General features: G+C 48.2%; 1 protein-coding gene across 1 annotated transcript; it reads left to right on the top strand.

The window, feature by feature from the left end:
• The first annotated feature begins 327 nt into the window (after positions 1-327).
• Positions 328-13,051, top strand: RAB1A (RAB1A, member RAS oncogene family). Its single transcript, XM_072332472.1, has 6 exons — positions 328-544; positions 6,439-6,511; positions 8,183-8,278; positions 9,634-9,729; positions 10,770-10,901; positions 11,148-13,051. Exons 1-6 carry the CDS (start codon positions 522-524, stop codon positions 11,343-11,345), a joined length of 618 nt encoding a protein of 205 aa, XP_072188573.1. The 5' UTR covers positions 328-521; the 3' UTR covers positions 11,346-13,051.
• The last annotated feature ends 466 nt before the right edge of the window (positions 13,052-13,517 follow it).

Genomic DNA, 13,517 nt, shown 5'->3' with positions numbered 1-13,517 from the left:
CCGTCTCGCCCGGGCTGCCACGTCTGCCCGCCGACGTCACCCCGCCCGGCTCCTCCGCGGCCAATGCGCAGCGCCGCCCGCCGCGCCGCGCCGACGGGGCCGAGGGAAGAAAGGCCTGCCCGCGCGCATGCGCCGCCGCCTCCGCGGGGGTCGCCGGGAAAGCGAGTCTTCTGTCCCCGCGCGCTACCGCCCGTCGGCGCGGGGCGGAGGGCGGGGCGCGGACTCGCTTTCCCGGCGTGCCCCGCGGCCGCCCCCCGGCCATGTAAGCGCCGCTCGGCGAGACGCCGCCCCGTTTCCTGGTTGGGCTCCGGCGGCCATTTTGGGCTGAGGAGCGAGCGCGGAGGCCGCGGAGCGGGCAGGGCGCCGGCGGAGGGGCAGGCCGAGCCGAGCGCCGAGAGAAGGCGGGAGCCGTTGGACGCCTGCATCCGCGGAGCGCCCGCCTCGGCGGCGGGAGGTGCCAGGCCGCGACCGCCACCCCTCACAGCGCGCTCGCCGTCCCTCGGGCCGCGGGCCCCACGGACATGTCCAGCATGAACCCCGAATAGTGAGTGCGGGCCGCGGCGGCGGGCGGCGGGAGGGACGGAGGACGGGAGGGCCGCGGCGGGACGGCTGCGGGCCGCGGGGCCTGCCGGGCGGCGGCCTCCCTGCGGAGCCGGGTGACGGGGCGCGGCCGCGGGGCTGAAGGGCGGCGGTGAAACGCCGCGGCCGTCCCGGGCGTTGCGCGGGGCCGGCCCCATCCGGGCTTCGGAGGGCCGCGGGGGAACGCGCTTCGTGAAAGCCGATCCGGGCCGGCGGCTCGGCAGGCGGAGGTCCACCCTTCGCTTAGCTGCGAGTCATGTGTGTGTCACATGGCTCTTGCAAAACACCTCGAGCCTCTGTGGGTTTTGCAACGCCGGGGCTCGGGAGCGAAGCGCTCCGAGGGGCCGTTGTCAGCCCGAGCGGCGGCTTCTCTCACAGCCCGAGGGCGGCCCGGCTTTTCGGGGGGTTGTTGGAGCTCGCAGCGTGTCTGTGCCGTCTCCCATCTCAGCCGCTGGGAGCGGGGTTGAGCCCCGGGCCGGGGGCTGCCATAGCCTGGCAGCACTGAGAGTGGCTTCTGTGACCCCCCCCCCCCCCCCGCCATACCCGTAGGGCCGTCAGGGACGGTCGGCGTAGCTCTGCTCGTGGTTCTTCGTATGAAGAATAAGAGGAGAGACTTGAGAAGAGCTAAAAAACGTTTCAAAACCAGCTGGAGTGTTTTTAGGGTTCTTTATGTCGGCTTTGCCAGCACTCCGGTTTGGGATGACAAAGCTGCTGTGCCCTCTGCTGTAACCGGAGTGGTTGTGGTGTTGAGCTGCGTGCACTGGATGGCATTGCTGCTCCAGATGACACTCAACCAACTTATGTCCTTTGAGCTTATTTGTTTCTCACAGCGCTGGCTTGCGTGGCTGTGCCTTTGTGCTCCCGGCACACGGCAGCCTGACTGCGAGCACTCTGTGCTCATTAAATCACCTGAAGAGCGAACAGAAACAGAAGGCAAAGTAATCATCGTCTAGTTGGAGATAGCTTGTGAAAGCCAAGAGGTACAGCCAGCAACTCAGATTACATCTTGGCAAGGTTACATAACGAGCCTGTTGGTGTGGGTTCAGGAAACGTGAAAGCAGCAGTGGGATGCAGTCAGTGGGTGAGTGACCAACAAGTGCTGTGGAGCACATTCTGTGGGAGACTCGCTCTCCGCAGAGTACGTTTGTTTCTGATGGTGAGGCCTGTTGGGCTCTTGGTTTGAAGAGGAAAGGCTGTAGTTTAAGATTAACTCGTGATATTAAAGTGTCACTTCCTGACATCCGTCTCTGCCGGATGAGAGATGGGAAGAGTGCAGTGAGATTGACAGATAGTTGCTTTCCCTGTAGTATATTTTGATCAGTGTTAAACCAGAAGACGGACTGGTGGGGCTGACACCTTCTTCTTTTTAGTTCATCTGTTACAGGTGCAGGTGTCCATTTGTCTTTCTAGCAGTGCTTTGCCTGTAATGTGTGTTTATTTCCTTAACACGGCCCCACACCCTCTTGTCCTGGGATGCCTGGGTTCCATCAGGCCTCAGCAGGTCAGGTAATTGTTTTAGTAGGAAAAGACTTGCATTCTTCACTTGGTTTGTTTAAAAAGTCACTAGATGAGAAGCACGGTGTCAGAGCTTGTAGGGACTGCGTGCTTCTGAGAGCTTCCTTGGGATTCCAGTGCTCCAAGACAGCTCGGTGGGATAATGAGCCTGCAGCTCCCTCCGAGTGAAGAAGGTCTGGCTGAGATGTCAGTGTGCTGTTTGTGAAGCCACGTTCTCAAAACATCTGTCTGGCCAGTGCTGGGTTGCGTTCCTTTGTGTTCCTCCCCCGCTGTGGTGTTTAAGTAAGCAAAGCGTCGATCTTGACTTCAATGTCAAGGTCTTGCCAGGTTGGGTGCTTCCTACCTGTTGTGCAAGCTGTGTGCAGCAGGCTGCTCGCTGTGAACGCCGCAGGGTGAGCAGGTCAGCAGTGCTGGGAGTTCATCGTGCTGAGTGCTATGTCATGTCTGGATTTCATGCTGGGGAGCTGTAAGGGGAATGAGGAAATGTTTTTGGAATACATTTGCTTCTAGTATTCCGAGGTGTTACCAAATACCCGTGCGGGCTTTTCATCTTGTATGGTGGAACTCGGTGCATGGTGATTGAGTGACAGCTTTGGGTTGCTGGGGACATCTGGAGTCACGTGTTCTAACCTTTCTAAACCACAGTGTGCGTTGCAGGGTGGCGTTGTCTTCTGATTCTGTTTGCTTCCACAAGCAGGGTGTAATCAGTGGCAGTTATGCCCCTCTTCAGCATTTCTTGGGTAGTAGAACAAAGACAGAAAATTAGAGGCTGCTGTGTCTGTTTGCAATAACCCCGCAGCTGACATGAGTGATGAAAGCTGATTCCAGCAACTCCCTGTAGGGGATGGATGTCTACCTCATCTGTCTTGGGATAAAGCCTTCCTGGTACTGGAAAAGGCCACTTTCACCTGTGTGAACAGCAGTACTGTATGCATGCAGATCCCTCATTCTGTGTGGCTTTGGCCTCATCTGTCCTGAACTCTTCTTCCTGTTTGTGGCACGGAGGATCTGATAGTGCTGCTCCCTGCTCAGATGTGAGAGTGCTCTTTGGTGATCTCATCTTTTGCAAGAGGCAATTGAACTTAGTATTATCCAACCCTTCTCCTGACAAGGAGAATGGAAGAGCCTCCCTTGCACTTGCTGTGCATCCTCCTCCAGTGTGCTGTCTTGTATGGGTGCTAAGTATGCCTGCTTGTATACATAATGAGAGATGGCTGAATGATCAGTGTGAATTCATGCCACCTCAAAGCGGTGTGGGGAAGCTGTAGTGCAGAGCTTGTGCTCAGCCTGCTTTACCAAGGCTTTCTGTGCTCTAAGAGCCAGCAACCAAACTCCTTGGCCCTGAAAAGCAAAACTCAGTAGCTTTAAAAATGGTTGTTGCGCTTTGGAGCCAACACCAAAATTAACCTCTGTGACTTGGACACATGAGAGCAGTGGAAGCTGTTTATTCCATCAGCTGAGTTCAGTCTGGAAATAGACTTCAGTAAAGCTTTGTAGCTTGTTTTCATTTCTGTTGGATTTAAACTGTTAGAAACATAACATCATGCCCTGTGTAGCACTGTTCATCTGGTTCCCAAGGTCTGTACATAGGCACCTTGAGTTTTAAAGACTCCCAAAGCAACTGTACCTAGAAATGCAGCATGCACTTGGATATTATGCATGCAGTAACCTTTGTTTTTGAGAGCCCAAACAGCAAGGTTCCACTTTCAGTTATCCTTGAGTTCATGCAGGTCTAAGCTTCAGTCATGCTCATCTGGTGAAAGTAGGGTTATGACACAGCGCCCTTTTTTGGGGTGGGAGCCTCTTGATAAAGGCCACTGCCTTGTGCCAGGGCCAGAACGGAGCTGGAGCTGCTCCGAGCTCTGGGTTGCTTCTGAAATAGAGTGAAGTCAGGAAGGCCTTAGTGGTAAAGGTGTCAAAAGCAGTATTCTTTAAGGCTTTGGGATCCCTGTTGCTTTAATTTAGCAGTAGTGCTGGATAAGCTGTGACAGCCCTTCTTTGCTTCTGGACAGTAACTGCTTGCATGTGAAATGGAAGACTGTAATAACAGGGTAGAGGTGGCTGGTGGCTGCCTTGAGCTCCAGGAGGAGGGGAGGACAGGCCACGTGGTGCCTGGGGGCTGAGGATACCTGCATCTTCCTGATGGCAAGCTCCACACTGAGCCTTATCTACACTAAGAAGGAATTAATGCTTTTCTCCCAACATTAGCAGCAATGTTTTAGTGAGAACAGTGGTAATATTCATGTGATACTGTTCTTAAGGAGATTACAAATGTGCTGCAGGCTCTCATACTTTCAAGTGTATTAATGCTTTCCAGAAGTAATAATTTAGTCTTGCAGGAAACTTAAGCTTTGCCAGGAACTTAACAACCGAAATGTACTGTGAAACTTGAAAGGTAAGGCAGCTGTAGCATCAGTGTGTGATCATGGAGGAGTTGGTTGAACTGCAGGCCAGGTCTGAGAGCTGTGTGCCTTGCCCTCACCCTTCAGCCTATGTCACTCTTCTCTTTTGCTCCCAGGGCAGTAAATCCTTGGTGGTGGGTAAGACTTCAGTGCCTGGCTGCAGTTGCTTGGGGGTAGATCCTGCCTCAGATCCTGGGTGGAGGGGTTGGCTGGGGGAGTGCTCAGGTAGCTGTAAGGCTGGCCATGCAGTCCTGCTGGCTCACCATCAGGCTTAGAGCTCATCTTGTGATGGAGTGCAGTAGGGCATCCTCAGCTGCCGCCTCATTGCTGTGGCAGCTTCTGCAGGTTGGCCCACAAGGCATATGGAGCTGCTTCACCAAGGTGCTGCTGGGTCAGCTCACAGATGGGCCTGAGCTTTGTGAGTGGCATGTTGGTGCTGTCCTGGGCAGTGATCACCAGTGTGAGCCACTGGCAGTAATAGTCCCCCTGGTAAGTAGTAGCTCTTCATCTGTCTTGAAGCTGTTGAGATAAGTGGGTTGTGTGTGTGCAATCAAACTTATCTCTCCTGAACTATTTGGGTTAGTAACTGTCATTTTGCTGAGACAGTCTTGCTTCGTGTTAGTATGTGACTTGACAGTAGTGAGTTCTGGTGGCCATTAACTGCTAAATATCCTTTAGGTGACTTTGATTTTTGGAATATGTTGAGTGCTTTTTACTTCATTTTGTGTAGGAAACACATTTTCTTTTGAAAGATAGCTTATTAGTTGTTGTATTTACCACTTCTCTCAAGGCTAGGCACGAGCCAGAAGCACTATGAAGGGGAGCTGAACAAGCCTCAGCTGAACAAGTTCCTTCAGCCTGGGACCAGCTGGAAAGACAAGTCACCCAGGCCTGTGAGCAGAGTAGTGGTGATGGCTGGCAGCTGACCAGCTGTTTGGCTGCTACCAGCTGAGGATGCATGCAAGCTCCTGTCAGCTGGAGTCGCTGCAGTGGTAGGGAGCAGTAGGTAGGGGAAAGTGGCTTTAGGCATTTGGATGAGTCTTCATTTGGTTAAGTGGCATGGAAGTGTGCCTGCTCTAAACTTGTGGCTAAATGCATATAGGATGTTATTCTGGACATCATGGGGCTGAAATGCTACAAGCCTAGCATGGGTTAGTCTAACACAGGTTACCTGCTTGCTGCAGGCAGTGGTTCACATCATCCCACTGTCTTCCTGAGCACAGATGTGTGCTGGTATCACACCTGAGCGTAAATACATTCCCATTTGGCAATGGCTTTTTCTTTCCTTTCTGGAAGACAAGTAGAGTATGTGGCCATTCTGCTGTAAAGTCTGCAGCAGAGGGCAAGTGTTCATTTCCTGTTAGCAGTTCATTAAACTTGATTTAGGTGTACAATGTATTAACACTGTGTATTCTGTTGGTTTCTGCTGAAATTAAGTTTGGGTAATTTAAGCTGAGAGAAGAACCGTTTGCTTTTACCAGCTGTTCGTGGAGTTGCACAGTGGCATTGGGCCTATGACTTAAAAATGGTGTGGAGAAAGCTTGCTGACCACCAGCACTATTACTTCTGCCATCTGTTGCTGCAGTTGCTCAATCAAAGAGCAAGGCTTGCACTTAACTGGGAAGTGTGGTTTCAGCTTTAGACCACAAAGGGCTGAAGCAGGGCTCTCTTGCCTTGCTGATAGGCCAGTGTCTTCAGTGCAACTTCCTAGGAAGAAATGCTTCTATCCAAAAGTGCTGCATGCAGAACATGCACCTCACACTTCCCTTACAAAGCAAATTGACTTCTGAAAGTGTCTGAACTGGGTAAGAGGAGTTTGGAGCTGTAGGTGCCTGTTCTCCAGCAGTGAATTAATTTATCCAGTCAAATATAATATACTGCTTTAACAAACTTGTCTGTCAGTGGCATTTTTCATTAAGTGTTTTTTTTTTTCTTCTTGCAGTGACTATTTATTCAAGCTACTTCTGATTGGAGACTCCGGTGTTGGGAAATCTTGCCTTCTACTTAGGTTTGCAGTAAGTGATTGTGCTTAAACTTTATTGAAAAACAAAAACCTGCTGGTTACTTAAGGAGAATTTATTTGCTGTAAGAACTGCTTGAAAGGACTGATGTCTGTGAAGTGGTAATACCAAGCCGTAATCAAAGTATTCCAAAGCCCCTCCTGTCTTCTAACCTTGTTTCCAGCTGATGGATCCTCAACAAGTAAGGACAGGTATAGAGGATGTGCAGTTAAGTTTCATTGTCACTCTCTCACATGAGGGAGAATATCCTAATAGTAGCTTTTGATACTATAGCAGATGGTGGTGGCAGTTCTTGCCCAAACAGCTGCTGTGGGAGGAGCCTGCAGTGCTGCATGTTACCTGCAGGAAGTGGTGGTGTGCCGTGCACCAGCAGCATCACACAGGTGGAAACTATCAGGGTGCACTGTGCTGCTTTTGTAGGACAGGGTAATGTGTAAAGCAGCATGAACACTTGATTTAACCTGCTCTGCTCTTAGAGCTGGAGTTGGTGGATTGGAAGTGACACGAGGGCTGTAGGATTACTCCCACGTCAGTCTAGCCTGCTTTTCCTGCAGATGCTTTCAAATACATTTTGTCTTCATGTGAATTGTCTCAACTTTCATTTTTGGTAACCAGCTCGAGTTTGTGCTCACTTACATGATGTTTCTTTAAGTAGCTTTTGCCTGTGGAAATTTGACTTCCTAGCTGAGTTTTTTTTTTGTTTTTTAACTTGATATATGAAGTTATTGTGGCATTCACTTACACATGCTCCTGCCGTAGGTTAGGCAGCAGCAGGCATTTCAAGCACATCTTTCTGAGTGTTGAAATGTTAAGGACATAAATGTCACATTCTGAAAGGTTTAATGCTTTATTTTTACATTCTGCTCCTTCAGGCAGTTGTATTAGCTGAGGTATTTTTCATTCACAACCCAAGGAAATCCCATGCTTTTGTGCCAGCTGCTGGTTATGTATGTGGCATATTTTACCCCAAGTTCTATCCTGCTGGTGCTTCAGGGATGTAAGCTCCTTTATGCCGGTAGGCTCATGGTCACTAGAACATAGCAGTTCTGTGCTCCCTAAGGCCGGCTGGAAGCTCAGAGCAGCTGTGTGTGCTGTTAAACCAGTGCTGCCATTGGCTTCCTGTGTTTACTCAGACTGCAGCAGGGGACTTCAACATGGGAGCCCGAGCTGTAACTCTAAACTGCCTTAGCAACCAAAGGATCTGAAATTCAGATGAGTGTGACTGAGGCAAAGCCTTTACCTTCTTGGTGATAGCTGCTGTGTAACAGATAAAGGAATCTCCAAGGAAGATAAAAATTTGAAGCATTTTAATGACCATCATGGTTATTCTAAATAGCTCCTCAGTTGCCAACTTGAACAAAGGCTGTCTTTTAAGCGATGGTTTGAGAGGGCACAAATGTTGTAGTGGTTTTCAAAATGAGTTTTACTGCCTAGTCGTGGCACATAAAGCTTGGTTTATGCCATGCTTTTGACTTCTGATAAATTTCTGAAGAGTAAATATTGATCGAAGAGGTGCAGGTAACCATTGGACTTTGTAATGGACGGTCAGACCACTTTTTTTCTGGAGAGCTAAGTAGCTTTGTTTGCATGGTGTCTGTCTGTTGCATAATTAAGTAGGTGACTGCAGAAGGGCAGCTGGCTTGACTTCTGTTCACTTTTTCCTAGGATGACACGTACACAGAAAGTTACATCAGCACAATTGGTGTGGACTTCAAAATCAGAACTATAGAACTAGATGGGAAAACAATCAAGCTTCAGATAGTAAGTAGTATCTCTTAACTCCTGGCTACCTCGGTCTGTTAAAACATGGTTACCTTCGTGATTACCAGTACTTATACTTTATTATATTTTAATGATTAAAATGGTGTCTTCCCTGTACCGAGAGGATTGTTATGGGACTTCCCATTGCCTGTTTCTGAAGAAGGATGCTGATGAAGCCTGCTGGCCCAAAGGGGGAAATGAGCTGTTATTTTTCTCTTCCTCTGGGAAGAAAAGAAAGCTGAAGTGTTACAAGGCACCATGGGCCATGAGTTGAAGGGGGGTAGGATCCTGTACTGGTGTGTTCTCATCAAAACCGGGCTCATTCTGCAGTAGTTGGCAAGGATTTGCACAAGGACATCACACTACTGCCCCAGATGCTCAGTTTCTGCAGCAGCTGTTAACAGCTGTCTGCACTGTTTAGTGCTGGAAGTGTGTTCTCATGCATCTGAAAGGAGAAGGTGACACAAATGCTTGTTAATTGACTTGTCCAACTTAGCATTGGCTGTCTTGTGGTTGTTTGGCCTTTCCCTTAGAGGAAGCAGGGGAAGAGGCTTGGCAGCTTTTCCCTCTAATCTTGAAGCACTCCAGAACAGTGACTTGTGTAACGAAATCTAATATCTGTGCAAGGTCACACAATCCCTGTCAGCCATTGCTTCCAGCTCAAGCAGAGGCACTCAGGATGGGAAGGCAGTGACTCAGGGATTTCAGGCCGTGTTGTGGAGCAGCAGTCCAGTTCACGGCCAGAAACCTCTGTGGTTGAGCCTGCAGACCTCCAGAGCCAGGAATGCTGTCAGTACTGAAATCTGTCTCTGAGTCTGGCTATTTTTAATATGTGCTTAACCCTGCTCACAATGTGACCCAGGGCACAGCGGTGTTTGGGTGAGTGCTGTACCTGCCCTGGCAAGGGAAAAAGTCAAGAACTGCATATCCTTCCTTAGCAAAGGTGGTGTTGCCTTTGCAGCTCCTGTACCATGGAAGCTGAAGGGATTGGTAATGTTAAAAGATGCCCACACCTGTCTGATCTTTGCAGGTTTTAAAGCCCTGGCTTGTATGTTTGTTTACCTTACCACTGCACTGTAACTTCTGTTGAGGTCCAAATGATGTGAAATGTGTTCTTCATTGAGATACCTTTAGTGCACTTGTCCAAAAACCAAACAAACTGGGAGTTCTAGGAAAGCACCTACTGAAGTGTGTTTCTCAGTTAAAATGTTGATTATCTTCAGTCCTGTTTGTTTCTGTCTCTGTAGCTGTGTCTTGGCTATGCCTGCAGCTGGGTGACTGCTCAGCCAAGCCACATTTCCACAAGGTTGTGTAACACTGGTACAGTGCAGTAACTGGTCCTGTTTGTCTTGCAGTGGGACACAGCGGGACAGGAGAGGTTTCGAACTATCACTTCCAGTTACTATAGAGGAGCTCATGGCATCATAGTTGTGTATGATGTTACAGATCAGGTAAGGGGTGAATCTGTGCACAGTGTTTTCCCACATGGACTGCACTAGGCTGGTATGTGATTAAATGCAATCTGATGCTTTTTACACTACACAGGATTTTAATAACTTGGCCTTTCGTAAGTATCCAAGTGGCATGTTCTTCTGACTGTGTTAACATTCATCAAGCTGAACGTGTGTTAGTGTCTGGTTCAGGGCTTAACGTGGAAATAAAAGGGGTTTGGGGATATGTGGATGTAAAGCAGTGGTACGCTGGGCTTAAGCTAAGATCTGCTGGGCAGGTAACTGACTGTGTTGTGTGGATATTTCTCAGCCTGCCTTTGGCAGCAGGAACTTTGAGTTACTGATGAAGCTGTTGAAAGATTTCTGAATGTACTTGAACTTTGGTCTGCACTGAAGACTGGAATTTGAAACAGTGTGTGCACAATGTACAACTGAGCCAGTGTTTTCTGTGCATCTCTGAAGATTACTGGTGCTGTTTGTGCTGCCTGAAGGGCTCTTTGGAAGCACTGAGCTTCCTGAGCTAATAGGAAAGGAACAGTTGGGTTAGGTACTAACCTGAACGTCAGTTCAGTGTGGCAGCTCTGTATTTCTGGAGTCAAAGACTGTTCCATTATCTCCACGACAACGTGGTTTGCACCTCATAGCTAGTGCTCTTAATACCTGGGGTGGTTCTGCTTTCAGCTGTATGCCTTTTCTCTCTGCTAGAGGAAGAGGAGGAGGAGTCCCTGGTGGTGTATGTTGGCCATTCAGCAGGGAAATACAAAGGGGTGGAGGGGGAAATGCAGCAGTGGAGGAAGGGTGATTGTGCAGGGCTTGGAGCAATGAATTCTAGAGTTTCTAGATCCGGTGTTGACTTCCTTGTCCTGAGATAATCAGGGAAGTGCCATGTTGTGGATAAATACAGCAGCATTATTGTTCTGTCCCTTGTGGTTGTGAAGCACGCTAAGTATGCTCGTCTTCATCTTTTTCCAGTTATTACCAAGTAGTGCTGACCTGTGCTCACGGTGAGGGCTCTTGCTTACAGTTCTCTTGTCTCCTAGGAGTCTTTCAATAATGTAAAACAGTGGCTGCAGGAGATAGACCGTTATGCCAGTGAAAACGTCAACAAGTTGTTGGTGGGGAACAAATGTGATCTGACCACAAAGAAAGTAGTAGACTATACAACAGCAAAGGTATGTTGATAATATACTTGCATGGCTGAGCGCTGCCCTGGGTGTTGCAAATGCAGCTGAGTAGGGCCTGGGAGCACCTCGGTACCAAGATGGCAGCATGCCACGAGTGCAGGGAGCTTAGGTGCACAGCAGGCTGGGGCTCGGGAGTGGGGTTGTGGTCTGAAAGCTTGCAGCTCATTTGCAGGGAAGCAAAGTGAGGTATGAATCTGTACACGAGCTCACTGTGCACTGTTTCTCAATTTGCAGGAATTTGCAGATTCTCTTGGAATTCCCTTTTTGGAAACCAGTGCAAAGAACGCCACAAATGTAGAACAGTCTTTCATGACCATGGCTGCTGAGATTAAAAAACGGATGGGTCCCGGAGCGACTGCTGGTGGTGCGGAGAAGTCCAATGTTAAAATTCAGAGCACTCCAGTCAAGCAGTCTAGCGGAGGTTGCTGCTAAAACTTGCCTCCCCCCCCTTTTGTCTCACAACAATGAATTTGCAATCTGAACCCAAGTAAAAAAACAAACAAAAAACAAAAAAAACAAAACAAAAAAAAAAAATATTGCCTGAATTGTACTGTATGTAGCTGCACTACAACAGATTCTTACCGTCTCCACAAAGGTCAGAGATTGTAAATGGTCAATACTGACTTTTTTTATTCCCTTGACTCAAGACAGCTAACTTCATTTTCAGAACTGTTTTAAACCTTTTGTGTGCTGGTTTATAAACGTGTAATCCTCGTTGCTTTTCCTGATACCAGACTGTTTTCCTGTGGTTGGTTAGGATGTATTTTTGTTTCGATGTTTCTCTTGGCATGTTTAGATGTCAGGTTTAGTCTTCTGAAGATGAAGTTTAGCCATTTTGTATCAAACAGCACAACCAGTGTCTGTCGGTTTCCATGCATAAAATTTAGTAAGCTGTATGTAAGATCTGATTTGCTAGTTCCTTCTTGTAGAATTCTAAATGGAAAGATCACACACTATCTCTGATTAATAGTTTCTTCATACTCTCTGCATATAATTTGTGGCTGCGGAATATTGTAATTTGTTGCACAATATGTAACAAACCTGAAGAAATGTTTAATAAATATTGTACTTATTGGAAGTAATATCCAACTGTATGGTGATAAATATTGTCTTAATTTGTATTGGCTAAAGGGGAGATCAGGCTTGCGTTGTGCACAAAACATATCTTGGTGCAGCCATGGCTCTCAGACCTTGTAGTAGAGCAGAGACCTTCCCTGCAACAAACGTAGTGCTGTTGTGCCCCAATAAGCCTGAGCAGTGGCGGTGCTGAAGGCGCACACGCTGTAGCAGGAGCAGCCCGGTGTTGGTGGAGGCATCGCGCACTCTGAATGTACCGCAGTTCCCTGACTTAGTCTCAGAACTTAATTTATTTCTCAAGGACTCCACGTAGGGCATCTGCCTGCTTTGTGTGAGGGGAGAGGAGCAGTATTTCCCTAACGTGAGCGACTTCAGCGTAACCTTGAGGCGGTGTAACTTTCTACCAGTATATTATGTCTTTTCTATATACTGTTAACCCCATCCTCTTTAATTAATACTCATCTTCACGCAGCAGCATAGTTTCTCTTCTGTTATGTGTAGAGGCAGCAGGAGGACGCAGTGGGGACGGGGCAGCCCCATCCCAGGCTGTCGCTCCGCTAGGCGGCGCTATTTCACCCAATGTGGAACTAACCAGCAGCCGGGAGGTTTGGCAGCGTGTGATTCGTTGTACAGAGCTAATCAAGTCATTAGTGCCTGATGTCTAGCTAAAAGCCACAGGGAAGCTAGCCTATAACACTTCCTATACATGTACAATTGTTCAGCTTTATCTAAACTCAAAAGGTTCAGCCTATTCTGTAAATAGTCTCATGTTTGAAAGACCATGTAACATTCCCCTAGTAGTAAATACACCTTGTGGTAGTAGGAATATAGCCTAGGTATGTTGTGAGGTATAAACTAAAACTGGTGCAAATATCCTCTGATCATTTTTTTTTTGGGGGGGGGGTGGGTGGGAGGGGAAGGGTGGAACTTTGGCTAACAGCTTTCTTCAACATAGTTGCATCAATCAACAGGCAATTGTAATACATAAAAAGTATTGTCATGGTTAAGTTGAACTCTCTTCCACTTGAGTCCTTCACAATAAAGTGATGTGCTTTCTATTAGAGATGTGCTTGTTGGTATAATTCATTATAATGTGAGTGGTTCCTCCTTGAGGGCAGGAGCCATGGGAGTAGTGATCAGGAAGTGACCCAGAAGGTGTACTGAGGGCCAAACATCTTCCCTTCAGAGAACTGCACAAATGAACTTAAATGTTGAGATGCCTGCTACATGATATCCAAAACAATGTTAATATATACAGTAATAAAAGCATTGCAAAACCAACTTGGCCTACACCAGTTGTTTGGTGGTTTTTTTGTTGTTTTATTTCTCATTTTGAAGTCCTGACTTCACATGGTGGCACTGTTCTATGGCCAGGTGGAGGGTAGAGCAGGTTTAACCTGCCTTTCCCTCCATCAGTGCTGGGGTGATGCTGTTACAGGAACTGCACTTGAGTGCTGAGAGGAGGAGGTGGAACTTGGGAAAGTATTAAACCAAAAAGGCCAAGGTGTTATTTAGAACTCCTGGCTG

This window comes from Excalfactoria chinensis, chromosome 3, assembly GCF_039878825.1.
Source record: "Excalfactoria chinensis isolate bCotChi1 chromosome 3, bCotChi1.hap2, whole genome shotgun sequence".
NCBI lineage: Eukaryota > Metazoa > Chordata > Aves > Galliformes > Phasianidae > Excalfactoria > Excalfactoria chinensis.
The sequence above is the reverse complement of the archived record's forward strand: the minus strand, read 5'-3'. Positions and strand labels throughout refer to the sequence as shown.